Source organism: Aythya fuligula, chromosome 2 (genome assembly GCF_009819795.1).
Source record: "Aythya fuligula isolate bAytFul2 chromosome 2, bAytFul2.pri, whole genome shotgun sequence".
NCBI lineage: Eukaryota > Metazoa > Chordata > Aves > Anseriformes > Anatidae > Aythya > Aythya fuligula.
This window is the reverse complement of record NC_045560.1, coordinates 53513658-53535279: the sequence shown is the minus strand read 5'-3', so window position 1 is coordinate 53535279 and position 21622 is coordinate 53513658. Positions and strand designations below refer to the sequence as shown.

At 39.5% G+C, this 21622-nt stretch overlaps 1 protein-coding gene across 1 annotated transcript in view; it reads right to left on the bottom strand.

Moving 5' to 3' along the window:
- CAP2 (cyclase associated actin cytoskeleton regulatory protein 2) overlaps positions 1-21622 on the bottom strand; it is a 63513-nt gene that overhangs the window by 20450 nt on the left and 21441 nt on the right. Inside the window, exons 4-6 of the mRNA XM_032182958.1 lie at positions 13307-13384; positions 1238-1381; positions 920-1005 (exon numbers count right to left, since the gene is read on the bottom strand). Of these exons, the coding sequence (XP_032038849.1) occupies positions 920-1005; positions 1238-1381; positions 13307-13384 (308 nt within the window). The remainder of the gene's footprint in view (positions 1-919; positions 1006-1237; positions 1382-13306; positions 13385-21622) is intronic.

Sequence of the window (21622 nt, the reverse complement as noted above, 5' to 3'; positions counted from 1 at the left end):
AGAAATCCTTATTAGGAGAGGAACTAACTTTATACCTAACTAATGCAACCTGTTTATACCTTTTTGTGAGACTTTTTTGCTTCAAAATAAGTACTTCCAAAGCTCCATTGTAAAAATCTTCAGTTACCTCAAGCAGGTAAACTAAGGCTTCAAGAATAATACATAATGCATATTTCATAGATAAATGTATCTAATATGATATACATGTAAAATAAATAGAAATGTATACATAAGATTTATATATATTTATATATATATATATTTATATAAAGTTTTCCTCACTAAAGAGGAAAAACTCAACTGCAAGTACTATTTTTCATTGAGGATATAAAAATAAAAAGCCAAAATCTGGCCTCCAAGTACCACACCAATAGGATTTATACATGCCTTATTTTTAGGAGGCATAGGAAGGACCTGTATTTTTTCTCTTTCTCTGTCAGCTCACAGATCTCACTCATGGGATTGTTCTATGAATTCCTTGTGCTCTTTAAGAACAATTCAGTGTTACAGAAAAAAAAAATCACTTTGGAAACTATGGAAGTAGATGCTCAGTTGTACACACCTCTTGCCTAAAACATGTGTTTTCAAGCAGAGAGCAAGAACAGCAACAATATGAGTACACAAGTGAGACAAGGACACACAGAAGCTAGCTAGCCAATTTTATGGCACCCCAGAAAGTTAAATATAGTCTTACAACTGGCACAGAGTGAAAACCAGCATTGCTAGTGCTGCTGCCATTCGTGCTGCAACACGCCGCAGGTCAAAGATGAGGAGGGGAAAATAAACCACTGCGACCAGATCGTATCAAATGCTCTTTTGTTTACAAAATTCTTTTTGTGGTGGTGTTGTGAACCCTATTAGTATAGTTAATGCTCTCATCCTCACTGTGGCTAGTAGACACTGGGGCTTGGCAACATACCTGTGCTTGTAGTCCTTTAATACCCTGTTAGTATAAAAGGTAGCAGCATCATTCATCTCCTTGACATAAGGGCCTGGTTTAGGAGACTAGGACCATCAACCCATGGTAGCAGGAAACAACAGAAGGAGAAAGGAGGTAAAACATTAGTCAGACACCTTCCCTGATATATTAGGTATATTATAAACACCTTATTGGGTGCAGTAGACTGAAGAACTATGCAGAGGAGACTACAAAGTTCTGCAAGATTTGGACCTATTCTGGGCCACACCATCCAGAAGTAGATTTAGAGCCCTCCCGACTGCCCTGGGCATAACTTACCACTGCTATCCAACCAAGTGCAGGTATGCTTTCGCTGACGGCCGAGAGGTGGTTGAACATTTTACTTCCTCTGTTTCTTTCTCTGAAGTTCTGGATTTCCTGAATCTTCTCTGATATTGGCTTGAGAAGCATCGCCACCTCATTCTGAAAAAAGAAAAAGAAAAAAAAAAAAAAAGAAAAGGAAAAAGAAAAAGAAGAGACACTGCTGTTAACAATGGACAGTCCAAAAACACCCTGCGGTTTAACGTTGTCCTCCCTGCCTATTGTTTTAACACTTGGAAGGAAAGGTCAGCATATTCTCCACATTAAAGTAACAATTTAATTACCCTGCTCTGGTTGTAGCAGCAAAATGCAGTTATTAATAACGTGTTGCAGCAAAAATTGTTCTCAGCACTGGCAGCACATTTACGTGCTGTCCTGGTTGAGAACCACAGAGACCCTGTATCTTGGAGTTCGCAGGATGTTTGTGTTTTTCATGTGATACTCCTGGATTATTTTTTTTTAGGAGTCTTTACACTGCCTTGAGTTTTTCATGTTATTAACCAAGCTGTTCTTTCCATAGGAAACAAACTACTTGTTAGATTTATGGCCTCTTATCATCTGGCAACAAGACTGAGAAAGTAGTACGCTGAAGGCAATATCCAGTTTAGCTTTCCCTTTTGGTAAGTTTTAATGTTTAAATTTCCTTCGTCCGCGAGTAATGTGGGAACATTTCATGGGAAACACAGTGCCTGCAAAGCATGGCTTGGGGAAATTCCCCTGTGTTCATCAGAAAGGAATGGTATCCAGGGGAATGACTGCTGAGCGGAAGGAATAGTGTCTGGAGTGAAGAGAGCAGCAGAATGAATGTTGAGGCTATCCAAGCTCTTCTCCTCTGCAAAGTGAATGTTAATCACATGGATCCAGTGTCACAGAAAAACTAATGTAGAGCATTAACTTGCTGAGAAAAATTCTTCCACGCAGAAACAGCACATCGAGGGAGAAGCAGCCATCAGCTTACATGCAGAGGAACTGCTGTATGCTGAATGTTGCAACTTCATAAAATGTTTCTGTAAAAACAGACTAATTCTTTATTGCCAATCTATGCCTGCAGAAGCCATGCTATGTCCCACCAAGGAGAGTGCACCAGTCTGATTTTCCCCGGCACTTTACTCAGAAGTCACTCGGCATACTTAGGTATTTCCCTGACCACGTGGCAGGACTCCATATTTTTACTCCCCTTTTCTCAGCCCTACTTCTTCAGTGGAATTAAGTGCTTGCAGGGGAAAAGCAATCCTCATATTCTGAAGGACAAATGCTGTTGTGACACACACAAAGCAATGTGTGTGTATATGCTACTTGATCTCAGCACAATATTTCTTTCCAGGCTCCCACGAGACCTCGGCTTTACAGAATATTGTGTCACCTTAAAATGGGCATGTTTGCTCTGGATCAACGCAGCTCAAAAGATGCCCCCCGAAAAAAGGACAAAAATAGGTTCTGAGCTTTTGAAACAAAATTTGATCCAGCAATGAATGGAGCCTTAATATTTTAGAGATAATGTAATTTTGAGGAAGGCATCTTTGGGCATCTGACATGCAGGGGATACTTGGCCTCCTCCTGCAACAAAGCGGGCTGGGAGAAAATGAATGTTTGCAGTATTATTAGGGGATGAAACTAGTTTTTGTTTATGGCTTAATGACCAGCATAAGTCATCATTTCTGAAAAACCCCTGAAACCTCCATGATTGGTAGCTCTGGAAAACTGATTTTGTTGCCACAACATGGTATAGTCTGCAGGAACTCTCCCTTCTCATTTCTGCTTGTTTACAGCACACTGCAGCTGGTTGGTTCTTTCTTATTTTTCCGGGAAATCTTCTAAGTGTGACAGTAGTTAGCAAAACTGAAATTTAAGAAAGTGCTCGTTCTGCTTTGATATGATGCCAGTTTTCCTCCTATACCGTCTAAGGGATATTTACAGTCTTTAGCTTACTGTGAATCTTCATGGCCCAGTTCCAGCCAAAGAGACTATCAGGGCTAAAAATACAGCTCGGCAGATGCCTGGTGTATCCAGACAGCGCTGGGAGGCAGCATGTTTCTGCGGATGGGGCACACAAGTGGGTGTCCGTAAATGGGGCTTCTGTTTGCAGCTCTCCCGCCAAATTACCGCTCGGTTTTAGGAAAGCTGTGCTACCTCCATGTCCTCTAGCTTCCTCTGTATGAAACAATGTTAATGTTTTCTGGTTTTCTTTGTAGAACACATCGATATCGTCAGATAGGAAGGCAAAATCAGGGCCGAACACTTGCCCTGATGGTTACACAAGACCTGCTCCTCCTCCTCCTTCACTTGCATTGGTGGAAAAACTCCCAACCACTTTTGTGAGGGATTCCTGTTACTGGTACAGGCAGAATTTCTGTCCCTCAGACCACAGGACTTAACGTGTCCAGTGAATCAACTGTTTATAAAACTATAGTGAATTTAAGTAATTCCACAAAGTAAGTCCACTGTGAGAGGTTTAAAGGTGAAAGAGATGTCACTAAGGGAAGTAGCTCAAAGCAACTATTCACTTGGCACTGTACTTACACCAAAACAATCCACAAATGGCTTGAGGATATGTTCAACTCCATTCTGTCAGCTTTGCACCGTAAGAGCTATCTAGCCTGTCTGCCTTCCACTCTGCATTTGTTTTATGCTGCAATAGTTGCTGCTTGTCTGGATGGCTGCACGTAACGTGTGTGTGTGTACACAAACTTCTTGTGATCCCAACTTCTGTGTCACGGTCAGACACAAAGGAATAGAGGCCTGCAAGGAGTCACTTCACTGAGCCTTGTCTCCCTCCAGTCAGTTCTACATTTTTAGTTAGTGATTAAACTGCAGATGAGTTATGGTGTATATGGCATCTGGATAGGGAGAGGCTCATTAATTCTGGCACTAATCAGTCTTGTTTGGCTCCACAATACAGAACCAGTTGTGCTGAGGGTTCTAGAAGAATAATCTCTTTATTGCAATGAATATTAAAACAGCTGGTTGTTAATAAAATGATTGTCTATGCTGTATCTCCAAGAAAAAACGAATTCAAGGAGATGAATCAGAGCTGTTGGAAAAATCTCCAGCATGCCTTTGGCATGTGCTAGATAAGATTTCTTGTCATTTAAGACACAGCACAGTTGTTTAACAGAAATTTAACGTCTTTGTATAAACACCATTCCTATTTTAATATCACTTTTGCTGAAATGTTTAAAAATGCAGAAATGACACAACTTGAAAATATCAGAAGTAATTCCCAGTGTGCCCACGTCCCTTTTACGTTATTATTAAAAACAGGTTGTCTTTTTAAATATTAATACCTAAACAACCAGTCAACTCTGACCCATGTCTTATAATTCTTATCCTAAAATCAAGAGGAAGACTACTGCACTGAGGAGCAAAAGCACTCAAAAAAAAAAAAAAAAAGTTAGAGCATGCAACAAGAACTGCCTTGGGCTTCAGAGATTTAGCAGTGTAGAGCTAACTTTATAAAAAGGCCTGGCATACCAGTGTTCCAACAAACCCCAATGAACAGCCTTTTTTTTTTCCACATTTTCACAGTACTCCCAGGAGAAATTCCCCTGATGACAGGTTTAACAGGACCGGGGCACTTGGATTTAATTCATAGAATGGGCAAACTGTTGAGTGGTGTTTTTTTTTTTGGTGTGGTTTGCCTATTGTGGCACACTAAAACGGAGTGGCTTGCTTAAACTTTGGTGCTTGAGCAAGTGACTACTTGAAAATCTCAGCCTTCATTTGGGAAAACTTTTTTTCTCAGGACCACTGTTGTTCAGAAACCTACCAGCAAGGCGCAAAACCCAGCAGGTAAATAAAAATACAGCTTTTAAAGATGTTATGCATTTGAAGCTAATCTTATAGGGTTTTGAGGGGTGAAGATTGTTAACTGAAGAACTTTTATGTTGATGGGTGGCAACACAATTCAGACCTCGCTATTAGAGTGTTTAAGCCAACCTGGCCTATTATGAAAAATCACGGTGAGAGAACAAATGCACTTTCAAGTTATGCTAAACGAGGGGGTGGCAACCTTTGGTGTAGGAGCAGAAAAAGAAAACTGAGAGCATTTGGGATCAGCAGCCCCTTTATTTTACTCAGCTGCAGCCAGAACAGCATAACTACAACCTTCAGTCCATGTTGTCCCCGGTCTACAGTTCTGTTGTTTTCTTTTCTTCCATCAGTTCAAAATCTCCATCATACTTGCATTATATTTTTCGCAGGCAAGTTTGAAATACAGAGTTGATTTGAATCAGCTGTCTTTGTGTACGTTGGCAAGTCTAATGGGAATGCTTCTGCAGTGCAGAACGGTTGGTGCTGAGGACCTGACATTCATGCTACACATGTTTGGGGGTACAAACCCAGAAAAAACATTGCCCCCCTATGAACTAAACCACTTAATGGAGACACAGTCATTACATCTGCAACAGCCTGGTGCGGCTCCATCCCACACTTTTAAGGGGTGAAAGATATCATGGATGGCATCCACCACACTCAGTTCTAACAACTTCAAGGGTGAGCATCCGCTCTCAGCTGAGACTTAATTCCCTCTATTGTAAATGAAGGAAAAGATGCCCCTGAGGAATCCTTTCCATCTTTAATAGATGATACGGTATGAAGACTGCACTCAAGATATGTTGCCATTAAGTGTAAAGAGAGCCCAGAACGACACCTTATGCCTTGACAATTAAAGCTGAAAAGCGCAATCCTATTCTGTGTCTGTAAATCTGCAAATAAGTCTTTAAAATTGGAGTTGATTTTTTTTCCATATGTGTGGTATAAGAAGGGCTTGTCTCTTTTATTGCAGCTGTGTGTCAGTTTGAATGGAATCAGTGTTCAGATTAGGCTGAGGAATAATCTTTCTATGAGGTATATAGGAAATATTTTTTTTTCAGATGCGAATCTAAGCTAGCTAGTAACTAAGCTAGTTAGCCTCCAAATCACGCTGCTCGTGGTGAAAATCTGGACTTCTCAGACCCTTACCTCTTTTAACTTTCCTTAATTCTCCCCCAGTGAAGCACTACCACTTCTTTGTTGGCAGTTGCCAAACTTCTTTTTGCACTGCTCATCCCCATCTCTCCCAGCAGGAGGTATTCCACATCTGGTACCTGGGTTTTGCTCTTACGATTGCAGTCTAGCCTCCTGCACCCTGATGTGTTGCTTTCTCTGGAAGCACTAACGGCGGGCAGAGGCCATCAGTGAGATCTTTCTGCATGATGACCACATTCACATCCCTGTAGTCCTCTGATATTTCCAGGGTTCAGAGGTCTCCTAACTAACTACAGAGAGACAGGAATTTATTCCATTCTCATCTTCTTAGGCTGTAAATCCGAACACAGGGGTGTAACAACAATTTGTCAGTAGCACGGGTTTGGCCATGTCAACTCACTGCCATGCAACAGCAGGACCATGGCGCAGGGAGACAGATCTGCAGAAACGTCTGGTCAGCGTCATCAACACAGAAGCTTACATGCATTTGTGTGCTTCCAAAGTGACTTAGTTGGTATTTGGCATTTATTCCTCTTAGATCGCACATAAACCCTCAATCTAACATTAGCTGTAGCAGTTTTGTGCTTGTGAAAAAAAAAAACGGGAACACCAACCCCAAACCCCACACGACGAATTATTAATTTAGTCGTTCACGGGTTTGTTTTGAAACGCTGACTCTTACAGAGAACAGATGGAGAGGAACGTGAAAGGCACATAGCTGCTGACCAGTGGAGAACTCCAGGGCCTGGTATGAACTGTGTGCATCAGTTTCCAGCAGTGCCAAATCACTCCAATACTTTTGGCCAGGACTGTTTGGCTGTTCTTTAAAAGGACTTGAATGCTCTACCTATTGTTTTCCTTTCCACTACAGCTCCCCATGGGCAGCACATTCAACAAGGAGGGGTTCTCCTGCTTGAGGAACACAAGCCTACAAACATCCCACACCTCAACAACAACTACACAAATGAACTTTTTCAGCCTTTTGATTTACTCCTCAACCATTGCTGTTGTGATTGTAGTCCATGCCAGTGTACCCCTGAGAATCTGAAGTAACAAAGTTCTGTCAGAAAATGGTGTTCTGTGGAGCCACACGTGTTTTGTGCACCACTTGTGAGATCTGACAAGTTTTTGTTAAGGGCATCTAGGTTTCACATGGACATGTCCCAGGACAGGGATGTCTTGGGCTTCCAGCCCTGGACACTCAAGTGGTTCACCTGGGATCTCCCCAGTGAAAAACTGTAAGACTATTTTCAGTTCAGTAAGAAGCCTCGGAGTGGTTTTGGTCTGATTCAGACCAAAATAAAACCAGAAAAAATTTGGAATAAAATGTCAACTTGAAAAGCTCTGCTTTTTAGTCAGCTGTAGCCCCGGTGCTTTCCCTTTTAGCAGATCACACACAGTCCAAAAATCCTGGGAAACAATTGGGTAGCACAGAGAAAGGAGCATACTGGTTTGGATTCGTGTTTAGCAGAAATAAAGAACATGATGCTTAATGGGAAAAGGAGTGTCCCATCAGCATAGTTCAGTGGGTTCTCACATGGCACACTATGAACATGAACATTGCTATAGGGATTGAAAAGTAGTCTGGTGATTTTAGGATGTTATTTTAGGGCACAGGAGAACTCCAGTAAGAGCCTATGGGATCCCCAGCAGGTTATGTCAGATGTGTATGCTGGACAACACACAGAGTGCCATCTTGGATAATGTCTTCCTTACAGGGTGATTCTGTTCTTAGTCCAAGTACAGGTGTACTGGGCTAAAATAGTGCAAGGAGCCCTTGCTTACTGGAGACTGCTTCTTACACGGACCATGAAGTCCTGGAAAATCTCTGCCTGGTGGCACTATGTGAGCCAGTCTAGACGTAGGTGCTAATGTGCCTCTCTGCCTCTGTTTCTCTTCTGCACAGGCTGGGAGACGATCTGGTCCTTCTGTATTCCTGGATCCTGAGGGGTCTCTGGGCCTTCTTACATCCTAGTGCGCTGCCCTCAGGGCAGAACCCAGTCTCAGATGCCTCACTCTCTTCATTGCAGGGGCTATCAACCTGGGTGTTCTGGCAAACACAAATGAGGAAGGAGAAATGGTGCAAGCAGACCTACACAATCAGAAAATGTCATGAGCCTGAGGCTGGTTAAATGCCATCTAACACCTCTGAGACAAAATTACGAGGTAACAGGTGCCAGGGGGCTATCTGGAGACTGACAATACGCTTCCAGTGATGCAGTAATCAAGGACTAAAGTGGACCTGAAACTAGGTAAGAGTTTGCAACAATATCCAAAAATGAGCCTGTGAACACTGCAAGGCAGCAATTGAACACTGTCAGTTGGTCCATCACTGAGGCTGTGACCACGCGTCGCATGCAGTTGTAGGCGTGCTGATAACAAAAATATGTCAACAGCTTGGCAAGATTTCAGAGGACAGGAGGGGGGAAGGGGTTCCCTTTGGAGCTCAGGATTCTCAGGCTCTGTCCATGTCACTCTTTGGCCCCCTCTGTAAATTGGAGACCTGAGGACCTTAAAAGGACTGAACCAAATTCTTCCTTAAGCTATTTCTAGATACGAAGGTGCAGGTTTGCAGCAGTCAGCTAACTTAAGTAGAATGGCAGCAAAACTTGTCTCAAACTCTTTTTTGCGTAAGTAAGTAATGAGTTAACAAGACAGGGAGTATCCTAGTCTTTATATTTTTGGAAAACAGTAAGGGTGACTCCAGTATATATGAGGAAAAGGAGTGGGAAATGGACTGATGTAAGCCAAAAAAAAAAAAAAAAAAAAAAAGTCAAGGTAATACGAAAACAAATCCTGCTAGGATGCAAAATAAGAAATCCCACGAGTCCTGTTACTGGAGTAATTTAAAAATAGAAGAGAGAAAAAAAAGAGCAAACCCAAACTAACAGAGAGTAGGGAACTGTAAATCTCCATCTTTAATTTCTATATAAAAATTCTGAGAATGACTCTCCTCAAAGAAATTACAGAACTATTCTGTTTCTACAATGCATTTTTTGCTTGACTATGAAGAAATCAAAAACTTTAGGATTTGTTCTTATGGTTCTCAATATAATTTCAAAAAACAGTTTCCTGGGTTTAATTTTTTCCCATTTTCTAAGTGGAAAAAAGAAAAAGAAAAAGAAAAAGAAAAAGAAAAAGAAAAAGAAAAAGAAAAAGAAAAAGAAAAAGAAAAAGAAAAAGAAAAAGAAAAAGAAAAAGAAAAAGAAAAAGAAAAAGAAAAAGAAAAAGAAAAAGAAAAAGAAAAAGAAAAAGCCCTCCCTTATCTCTCACTTTCTAATGTATAGACTCCAGATATTCAAGCAAGGTATTTAATTGGAATGTGTCTGCACAATGTTAGTAATTAAATCCATGAGTTCTGTCAGTCATATGAAGTCAGCATTTTAGTTTAATGAGAAATTACATAATAAATTGCAGTCTGAACTGCATCTGTAATTTAAATCTGTTTGCAGTACTTGTTATCATGAGTTGCTTTCATTCAGTTTTGCCTACTTACAAGGGCATTTTTCTGTTTGTAGGAAGACTTAACTTCAAACACACTTAAATAAGGCCTCAAGTCAACAATGTCAACATACATACCATGACTTCATTAACAAAAACCTCACCCTCTTCACGTAACAAGTCTGAGGAATAAAGTGAATGTGAGTAGCTCCTGATAAACACAGCAGCAAGTTACCTTATTCTAGAACTATTTATTGCTGTGAGCTTTATAATTGGTAATTAATATTAATACACATAATTAATATTTAAAATAACACATAAATACATTTATATATTGCATATAACATATAGTTATCAACATATAAAATTAATAATTAAAATTTTGAACACAAAGTGAAATGAAACAACTCATAAAGAGATGATATATAAATCACCATTCACAATGAATTCAGTGCCATGCCTTTGAGCAGTGATCTCATATGTTAGTATTCAAGATCATTAAAAAAAAACAAACAACTTGATAAACAGATAAAGTTGTTCAGTAAGACTAATAACTTTTAAACTATTATGCAATATAATATAATAATTTTACAGTCCAAGTTGTATTTGACTTAGACTACAGGGAGAAGAAAATTGAGAACCAGGCTATATCATATTGTTTTGTGAAGGTTTATGTGAAAGGTTTCTTTAACATGTTATATTCTGAATTGCCCAGGCAATATGTTCTCAAAATGCCTTTTAAACAACTTCTCCCAGAATATAACAATAGTCTAATTTCTTTCCAATTCACCATCTTCTTTCTGCCATCTCTCTATAATAAACAACTTATAAGTTTTTTAGTTTTAACATTTGAAGTTTGGCGTCAGCAAATAATTTCTAAGAAGTGGATAAACTCAAGAATTCCATCCTGCTGAATGAGCCTGCATCCCGCAGCCATTAGCTGGGACATACACAAACAGGAATATCAAACAGTGGTTTTGTCATGTGATCTCTTCCCCTGCACACACAAATATAGAACATGACCATAAAAAGTAACAGAACATGCTCTCTGCTAAGTAATTTATTGCAGTTGATGCTAGATCGGTATGCCAGCTGGAATTACCTTCTCGGCTCCTACTATTTTCACATATACAGATAATAAAGGCTGTGCACTGCAGCAGATTCCAAGTGAGAAAATATCAGCATCATTATCAAGAAGCAAAACTCTGCAATAGCAACTTAAACAGGCTTAACTGTTTGAAAATTTTTGCTGGTGACTCACAGAAGGAGTTAAAAAAACAAAATGAATACTAGAGCCTTCAACATTTTCATAGAGGGGAAAAAATACTGCTTTTTGTATGATAGGTATTTCTCTTCTCCCTTCGCTAAGCAAAAAAAAAAATCTAAGGATTATTATACATATAGGAGCTTTCTTTGTGTTTGAATTCCTTGTTCATTAGTTTGTAAGCTGCAAGAGCTGAGCTAATTTATTTTTCCAGGGCATTTTCCCCTCCCATTTTTTTTTTTTAAAGGCACCATGTATGACATCCCAACATGACAGGAACTCAGTAAATCCCCTCAGTCTCCACACCGCTGTCTCTGAATGTCTGCAAAGCTACTATGCCATAATCGCAACTCGCTGGCTCATTCACAGCTTTACATTATAAAGCAAACAGTCTAGACAGCTGAATGACAGAATTACTCTCTTTTCTGTTGCATTTATAGATATGCTGTCATCTTCATTTGCTTTTCTCTACTCTGTGCATTCTGATACACTAATGACTAGCTTTCCTGTTTGGATTCCACACTGACTCTGTGGCTCTAGGCTGTAAATACAACCCGAGCCCAGAGGACATCACACCAATAAAGTCCTGGGGGGTAAGACCCCCACTGCTTTCCCTCCATAGGGTTATCTGGTGCTAAACAGCTTTTTCAAAACTGTTAACCAATATGGCTTTGCAAAAGGATCTTTTTTTTGTCAGTGAGATGCAGATATAAAGAGCCTGATGCCTGGAACTGTCACTCTCTGCAGTGGAAAATACTATTCAAATTGCACAGAAAAGGCAGCCTTCAATTAGTTTCAGGCTGTCTATAGTATAGCCAAATCTAAATCTGAACAGAAGAAAATTTGTGCAAAAAGGAGAAAAGAATTAACAACCTGGTTTTGGATGCCTATCAAAAAGTATACCTAGCAGTCTTTATGTTAAAAAAAAAAATAAAAAAAAAAACAGTAATTGGACTGGGTTTGTTGTCACTGAGGAAGGAACCTTAACCTGTAATATTCCTGGTATTTTACCTTTGAAATGATGTGCACACACATGTATTGTGGCACTTCCTCTGTGCTAAAAGATAGTTAAATGAAAGCAGAGAAAATCACACTGACACCATGTTATCACAGGAGGCCACATAAATAGCGAGCCGTAGCTTTTTCGGTCACCAGAGCAGGGACACCAGCAATTCAGAACACTGCATTACATTATGGGCCACTGGAAACTGTTCATTGGCAAATATTTTACCTATGAGCACGAAGAGTTTTGTGGGCCACTGGGTGCAATTGTATTCACAGCCAATATAAATGACTGCTTGAGGCCTGCACCAGTGGGAATTTTGCCTGTTCTCTGTGAGTCATGACCCACTTCTACTCTCTGAGATCAGGGACAGCTGCAAAAACAACTGATCCCTTCTTACTTGAAACTCTACAAATCTGAAGTCTCACCTGGAATATCTGTGTTTTTTTTTTTTCTTCTTTTTTTCTTTTTTTCCTTGAGTATACTTGTCATTAAAATGTACTGATTGGAAAAACTTTCAATCTGTGTCTCAAAGATCCCCAATGACAGTGAGGTTTCAATAATTCGTACGAGTAGCAGGGAGTTCTGATTTGAGAATTTTTAATGAACTATGGAGCAGGGACCTGAGAAAAAGACAGAAGTGGAGGACATAGTGAGCCTGTGCAAGTGAAGACTTGATCCTCTGCACACTCCTAGAAGGAAGGGTCAAGGGTAATCCCACAGAAGGGCTACCGGATCACCATTCCCAGGAATGATACAGTGCTACTGGGCCCTACTGAAACCACAAATGCCATACCGTAACAACTCCACAGCTTCCGTGAGCTTTCTAGTTGTGAGGGGTTACCGCAAAAGTAAATAAATCAACTTGATATAAAATGCTTTTTTCTTTTGTTGACAGAAAGCCCTGACTCTCTTCCAAAATTAGCCTAACCTGGACCTCAGCCTGGAGAATATGCAGTCTAGGAGCTAGTATTGATTCTTTTTCTCTCAATAGCTTATTCCCTCACTTCAGAGTCGATCACACAGCAACCCTGTGGAGCTAGCAAAAAGCCATTGTATTGCATAGCATTTCCAGCTTCTAGAGAAAAACTGATCCCACTTACAGCCCTATAAAGAAAACCTCTTTTGGTTTCTGCAGTGATCTTATATGTATTGGTACAGAAAAGGTTCTTAACTCTGAACCATGTCTTTCTGATTACAGCAGTATCATGCTAATAACACTGAAAGCGAGCCTCTAAGTGCACTACATAAATACAGTAACAAATAAAAGCAAATTCAGGGACTGATACAAAACATAAAGGAACACGGCCTTTTTAATACAGTGCCTCTTGAAACTCTAGGTTAGTTTTCTTACCTCTTGAGGCTCTTGACACTGAGATGCTAACACCAGGAAAGATCTTTGTGCTTGGAAAGCAGCACGTACCATCTCTGCCTGTAAGGAAAGGAGAAATATACATTAAACCTTAGCCTGTAACCTTCAGTACCTCTTTTTGGCAGCTCAAAGTCAAGTGTGACAGCTCAAATCTTTCTTGCTGCTTCTCATTTAAAATACTAGCTTAGCTATATATTTTTTTGGAAATCTAAGGTTAGGTTTCCTATCTTCTTCAGATAGGAAATAAAATGAGTTGATAGGCAGTCTCAGGCTTAACATGTATGAGATTAGTCATGGGAGGACTTACCTTTAACACTTTAGAGAATGTCTAGGCATTTTAATGGCAATATTTTTGCTCTGAGTGCATGATAACAACTTACTAGTGCTGAAACTTCTAACCTGCAAACTTTCTATTGCACTGTAGTCTAGCCTGTAGTGATGTTTAAGAAGAATTGAGCTTGGCATATTTGCTGAGGGACTGTGCTGTAATTCATTCCTTGCCTGTGTTTCTGTGAAGACCCAAATATCAATGACTATGAGAGATGGTGGTTGAAGATTTTGGGGCAATCTCCTCCAACAGAACTCCAGAATTTGTGTTAAAGCTGCGTCTGACAGTTTTTTTTGAGCAATACACATTTTCTGTATATTATGAATGATGTATATTGATTTGAATCCAATCAGTATTCCAATATCACCTCACGCAAGTGGGTGAGTAGTGACTAGAACAAAGCATTAGCGGCACAGAAGAGAACTATTCATAAGTAGTGTATATTGCTAAATAAAACCAAGCCAAACCAAATGCAGTTAAGTTAATCTAATATGAATGGGTATATTTATAACCACTTTGTGAAAGGGTGGGGAAGTTCATGCTGTTTTTCTTTGGGGTTTCTTCAATCTAAAAAGAAAACAAGTAAATTTTATATACAGGCCTATGTGGATGCAACTTAAAATACATAAAAGTCAGGAAATCCAAAGTTGCAGCAAAGTAAAACAGCCAAATTGTGTTTATCCATCTTAAAATGTGATGGCATGAATAAAACATTATCTGTTAGGATGAAAATCCCTGCAAGAACAGTAAAAGAGGCCCAACTTGGACAGTATTTAGGTAGAAGGTGGTGTTATGATCTGACAGGCTGAGATTTGGAAGAGGGCAATCATTTCTATAAATGGATAAAGAAATAAATTATAAGGGAAATTGTATGAGCATAAGAGACGTAACCTCTCCAGACACAGACATAAATATCATCAATAATAGCAAGGTTTAGGTATTTTTAGACATTTCAGGAGACTGACTTTTTGGTACAGAAATTTTTAAAACAACAACATGCATGGTTATTTTAAGCTTAGTTTTTGTGCGTGAGGAGGATCTTGCAGAACAGCTGACCAAAAAATAATATTCTAGGAGGAAGTGATTATGAATGGATTCAGTTCTCCCTATATTGCAAGGCAGACAAAAATAAATCTATAGATTGATATTTTAGAATGGCAAGCTTTTAGAAAATAGAAAAATAATTGAATGAAGATGACTCGCCTGAGGAGCGTAATGAACTGAATGCAGGAAAGAATGGATTTGCATTAATAATGGAAATAATCTATGCATGCTGGGCAGGAGGGAGAATTTGTGAGAAATGGCTACTCTCTGGGTGAATAAATGACTGAAGCAAGATACTAAGAATAAGTACAGAACATACAAAAAGTGAGAAGAGGCCTTGATTATCAGGAAAAACTTTGTTTCAGGGATTATAAAATAAAGAAGCAAAGGGATGAAGGATAACTGCCTTGTTGAACTACGTCTAGCACAGAGAAGTAAAACAAAGCAATAGTTTTTTTGTTTGTATTTTAATTCTACTGGAACAATAAAGAAATCAAGGGATGAAGTGAGGCCATGACAGTGACCTCAAGGGTAAGTTGGGCATCCTTACGTTGTTCTTGATGTTTAACTTAGCTACTGTTGAATAAATACTTTTCCCCAATCTTCAAGGAGTTTGATATACGTGAGGATAATTAAAGGATAACTAAGGAGAATGATGATAGGTCAATGGGAATTGCCCCAGTTGAAAGGGAAGTCAAATATATGAATAATTGGGCCCATATCATCTTTGTTCATTACTGCAGACCTTGTTAGATGGAAGCACAAGTATAAAAGATTTTTAATACCTATCATTTACAGATAGTACCAGGTGAAAGAAGTATGTAACGATGGATTGGGCAAATATACCCAAGAAACAGGAAAAAAAAGTGTGCCAACTGCTTTCATGGGTATAAGTTTGATTTCAGCACCATACACATTGAGAAAAGATTCAAAACGAGTGATTAAAAACAGAGATGCAAATTAAAAATGAGAGAAATTGCAACGTGTTATTTTCTGTGGTTAAAATCATTACTGTTGGGGATTGTTTTGAGCTGTCAGTTTCTTAGACAAGGATAATGGACCAGATCTAGTCTATAGAGATATTACATAAAATGTTGTTGATCCTCGGGGGAAATCCTTACTTTAGGTGAAAATAATGCAAATTAGTATAAAAATTCTAGGTTAGAGAAGAAGCTGGAAAAAATGGAGACAACAGTAGGGTACACTACAGAAGGTGTTATCTGAGAGGAGGGAAGTTGCTAGCCATGTTTCTTAGGGTTAGTTTAAAGAACCATCACTATGTTTGTTAGTGTTCTAGGAGCAAAAATTACATGTACACTCATAAAATTTGGAGGCAACACAAAGTTGTGAGGTTTAATACTATTGAGAATGGCTTACTCATCACTTGAGAAGAGTAAGATAACTTTGTTGTCACAGGTAATATGAACAGGACAAAGTTTAGCAGTTCTATCCTCCTCCTCCCCCTGCAATTTAAAACAATGCTAAATTTGGGGTGTAAACGAGGAACAGATTGATTAGAAATGCTGAAGACTGGAAAATGTAGGTAGAAAAGCTAGGGAGCCAGCTTTGTGAAAAGTGTTTATGCATTTCTGCAATGTACGTGGCAAAACATTTTCTGGTATTCCTCAAAGAACCAATGTTATTTTAAGACAGAACTTTGCAAGCTGATAAAACAGAGTATAAAACAAGAGCAAAGTTCTCTTAGATAGAGAAAATTAAGCCTGTTTTATGAATTCTTCAACATATACTGAGCTGGTAACATCAATGAGATTTGAAAAAAAATGTGTCTGTCATTTTGTTTACGCTGTATTAAATCCATGCTTTTGGGTTCCCACTGGTAACTCCTAGAGACTGAGTAGGACTTTTTTCTCCACTCAGACTACAACCTCCACTCAGATTACAATGTCACAACTGGTTTCTTGTCAGACTTTTACTTATTTTCTGCCAAAGCACTGGAATTTGATCATAGCTAGAGACAGACTGTTGGAAAATGTACAGTGATGTTCCTAAAGGACCGTCATTGCCTCATACACATGCCTTGCTCATCTGACCAACGTGAAACTATTGTTGGATGTGGCATCAGGATATACTTCTCATCCAGACAAGTATCACTCTTTTATATTTATCAGACTGTGATCAAGGCCACTTTCTCAAATTGTTTGGGAGGTGTCTCTTAGAAGTCTCCTGCTGTTAAGGGCACCTATGACATTAGTAACACTCTTGAGTTATTCCTCTGGTACACTAAAATTGTATCACATTTTTTATTACCCCCTATTTATTGTAGGACATTGGAAACATGCAGTGGTCAGAGGACTACATACTACTGACTGTGGATACTGTATCCCCAAAGTATATCCAGCCTCAAAGGTTTTTAGCTGTATGAAAAACAAAGCACTCACATCTCACACCTTTGAATTTAAATTTTAATGAAAATACTAACACATTCTGTGTGCTTTTACAAGCACAGTTTTAGAGGACTTCTGCCACAGTTACTCCCTTCTTTCTTCAACAACATTGAAAATGGGATTCTGAGTTTTACTACATCCTCCGAGCACGCAGTATTTCTTTCCATGCATCCCACTGAAGTATTAGAAGAGCTTCTTCTCATTATGGATGCAGTAGCTCAGTCTATCACCGTCCCAGTCCTTTCTCTGAGTCTTTGAAGTGTGACACTTCATTGCTACTTCCTTCTATTTAGCAGGCAGGCTGTGTAACTAAGCAGACAGCATTCTTTTTTTTATTTTATTTTATTATAGGGAGCTGACTCTTTCATTAGACCCCCATATCCATTGAAGACTAATGAGTGAAAATGGATTTCACTCATTTCACTCAAACGGATTTTCAGAGGGGATTTTTCTCAACAGCTTGTGATACTTAGCCAAGAGATTGCCACAGAATAAATCAGCTGAAACTCTTTCAGCTATAATGAATGATAGTAATGAGGCCCGAGTGTCAAAAATGCATGGGAATCATGAGTAAATTTATCAGAGTAGACTGGAACACAAACTTGCACACATTTATCTGCAGATAGAAATGGGATATTTAGGAGCAACAGATACTTGACGTCTAAAAACTTTGCGTAATCTTTTTGGGCTTCTTAGGATTGTGCATGGATACAGCAATCATCAGACAGATTCTGCAGCTGAGGTAAGCATACCGAAGGAAGCAAATTCCTCAAAACCTTTCCTGCTTTGTTTTAGCTGCTTGCGTTAAAGGCTGGAGAAGATGGCCGTGACCGGGCCTGAATGCCACAGCTGTCTGGTATGCCATTCCCTATCAGTGAACTCAGGTGTGCTTGGTAGTTGCCTTAGGTGGTTGGTATGGTTAGAAGAGAATTTTGACGTGTTCGACGTCAGCCCAGTTCCACTCCTGTTGAAATCTGAGGCTGACTGCAGTGAGTAGTCACCTCTCCATCCCCATCACAGTCACAGCACAGACAGCCCTCTCTACAGTTAAGCCTGAAGAAGTTAATGGAAGAATCATACATATCTAGAAATCATCTTTTTAATGACAACATGTTTAACCTACTCCGTCACAGTACGGTGCTAGGTTTTGATATCTCCCAGAAACCACAGCTCAAAAAATTGCCAGAGGCTGTGAGAGATGTCCAAGGGCCACAATGCTCCAACCCGTTTAAAGCAGCATGAGGGTGGATTCCACCCCAACTTGCACCGTTTCAGACTGTGTTGACATAGCTGCACTGAACCAGAAGCTTCAACTGCTACCAGCCTGGTTTGGGAAAGTTCAGTTCTCCAGAGCAGACATGATCTTAGGATCTGCCTCTTTCGCATTTTAAACATTTTATTCAGTCTAAGTTGCCCATCACTCTGGTATCCAAGCAGTAATGAATACAAACATTATTTATGTGACAGCAGTTTGGCAAACTACAAGAGGAAGACTGGCACATGCATTCAGATCTCAAGTTACAAGTAAATTCAGTCTTTGGAAAAAAAAAATCAAAACTAAATAGAAGTAAGAGAAACAGACCAATGATTTCCTAATGAAATTTAGTCAATAAAATTAACCTATTGACCCGATAATATTAAATTTGACAAAGGTAATTATATTTAATAACGTATTTCCTCAGTCACAGCACTGAAAAGAAGAATGTAAATATCAGAATCCACTGAACTTCTGTTAGTGGAGAATGACACACGTGCATATATATACCCTCTGACATTACAAGTGATATTTGTAAATCAAAACACAGATATGTATATGTTTTGGATTTCTGAAACAAACTTACTGACTCTATTCTGAAACAAAATATTAAACAGGACATGGGGGAAAAGAGTGGGGATTTAGTGATCCTGAGTTTTAATCATAGTTTCTGCAGAAATAATTTTGGGTCCTTTGGGTCTAAGAGACACAGTGACTGATGGCAAGTGACATCTACAGACAGAGCTTCACTGCTGTGAGCAAATACCCCAATCTCTCTGTAAAGGGAACAGGACTGCCAGGGGAAGAGAAACAGTCTGCCTTTACATTCTGCTTCCAACAGCCTCTTCAAAGTGAAGTGGTGAAGTGGCTGCTGGCTTTAAGGGCAAGAAATGGAAAAAGAATGGAGTTTAGATTAAATATGGGGCTGCCATAGAAACTATCCAGGCCAGCTGAAGAGACAGCATTTATTTTGTACAGCTAATTGGCTGATATAGATTTATTTAAAACTGGGCCAAATGCTGACGAGTCAGTGGCAGCTCTCCAAACAGTGCACTTTATACTGGAAAAGAAAAAGGGAAGAAAGAAAAAAAAAAACTGTCACCTTTCTCTTACTGGTCCATATAGAAAACAGGGTTGAAATTGTCGTAAAAATTGAAGTCAGTGGGAGATTTGCCATTGATTTTGACGGAGCCAGCCTCCACCTCAGATACTTGCTATTTTCAGACAGACCCATTTGGCTACCACCAATCATCTGTCCTGCGTTTTTTATGTATTTATTTATTTATTTGTAGCATTTTGCAGCCTCCATAGCGATGTCTATATTAGGGAATTTTTGCTAAAATTTCTCAGCATTGCTACTGCCGGTCCAGTACCAAGCTGAGGTTAGAGCAGCGCCGCTCTCTCTAGCTGTTTCTGTCTGCCAGCGTGCGAAACGCTGTGTCATGTTAACTGCATGCAGCACCAGCCAGCATTATTTATTTGTTATTTCAGAGTAGCATCTGCATCTAGGTTCACTGGTTTGACCTTTCAGTGAGCGGGGCTGTGACATAAAACACTCAGGGCTCTCACAGCTCTTATGTCTGGTGAAGCTCAGACAGTATTGGTCTTAAAGATCTTTCAGTGCTAATGACCTAAGACAGTTGGATAGTTACTGTTTGGGCTAAGCTGTTACTCACTTGTCATTTTATTTCTCTGTATTACACAAGCTGTAGAGATGTAGGGGAGTCTCACAGAGATCTCAGGGATCTGCACGTCTTGTTGACATGTGTTGACATGTGCTTTTGCCTGCACCAGCTGCAGGAACCCCAGTTATTTCTCTGATGGACTGTTTTGCCACTGAAGTCTGCTGCTAAGCATTCCCCCTCCCCATCCCCAGCAGTGGCCTTACAAGCTCTTCTCAGTGGAGGTCCAAATACGTGCTGAGGGAATATCTGAAAAGCTATGATTAACACGCTTTAGGATGGCATTCACGTGTCCCCATTTTAACAAATAAAAGTTCTAGGAACTCCAGATGCTTATCACTGTAAATTAAAAAAGCTACATCACTTGTTTAGGCATCACTTCATAAATATTCTTTTAGCAGTGTTCACTTGGCACTCTGTAAAGGACCTTACTTCCTGACTTTCTGTGTCTGAAAAATACTGAATATAAAGACTGGAGATTCATCCTTTTCTAAGAAATTGCACCGTCTTCAGCGAGAGAGCTTGGAGAAACAGGCTCATGTATTGAAATGGCGTTTTGCATGTTCTGCCTCTCGCACACTTCAGGACAACTTCTGACATTATTACCCACCTCTTCCTGCAAACAGTCCCACAGAGCTCCCTAAAAACACCTCAAAGGCTAAAAATGCCGGAATCCATCCCCTGGTAATTCACTTCCACTTGTATTGCCTTTGAAGAATCCCAGACCCAGACCAAAATGCAGTAATATGGAAGGAAGTTCATATATATGAACTATACAAGGAGTTCTATAGCAATAATTAAGGTTTCTTCTCACCTGGTGCATGCTTTGCTTTTCAGAGGTGCTAAATACCGAAAGGCCAGATTTACTTGGAGGTTGGGCCTCAGCCTCTTTGAAAGGCAAAGTAGATACCGACATGCATGTTGATGGGATTGAAAAGCTACTCTGACCTAAGGTTGTTCTTTAAACAGGACATGTACTGAAACAACAAAAAATAAACATTGCAGCCTGGAAGAACTACTTTGAGATCTTTAAACCAATCTTTTTATTGTAGCTCTGAGCTTTAGAATAAAACCCAGTTAAATAGATGAGACAAAATAGCAAAGATTGAGCTGTTTTGCAGTTCAGATTAATTGTAGAAATATATAGTTCAATTTATGGATGTCAGTAGACTAACAGAAGCGAGCAGTGACAGTGACATGGTTTAATTTCTCCCAGTGGGCTCTTCAGCATTCAGAAATCTTGCCGTATTGATCATGCAATTCAAACTGTAAAGAGGCAATACATATCTTTAGCCACATTTTATCCTCATCACTCCTGACAGCACTCCCAGCTTATTTAAAACAACATTCAAACTGCGCATTGGTTTCCCTTGTGGCTTAATTCTCATTATCCACTGAACTCCTTTTTACTAGAAACTGACTGAAGAGCCAGATTCTGAGCTCATTGTTTGTTTTTTTGCTGACTACAATGAACAGCCTTCTCAGTTTCCAATCCCAGCATTTCTATACACTCAAAACAGTTGCAACCACCAACTAACAAAATAAAAGCAGGTCAGGGATGGGGTGGCAGCATGAGTGAAAAGA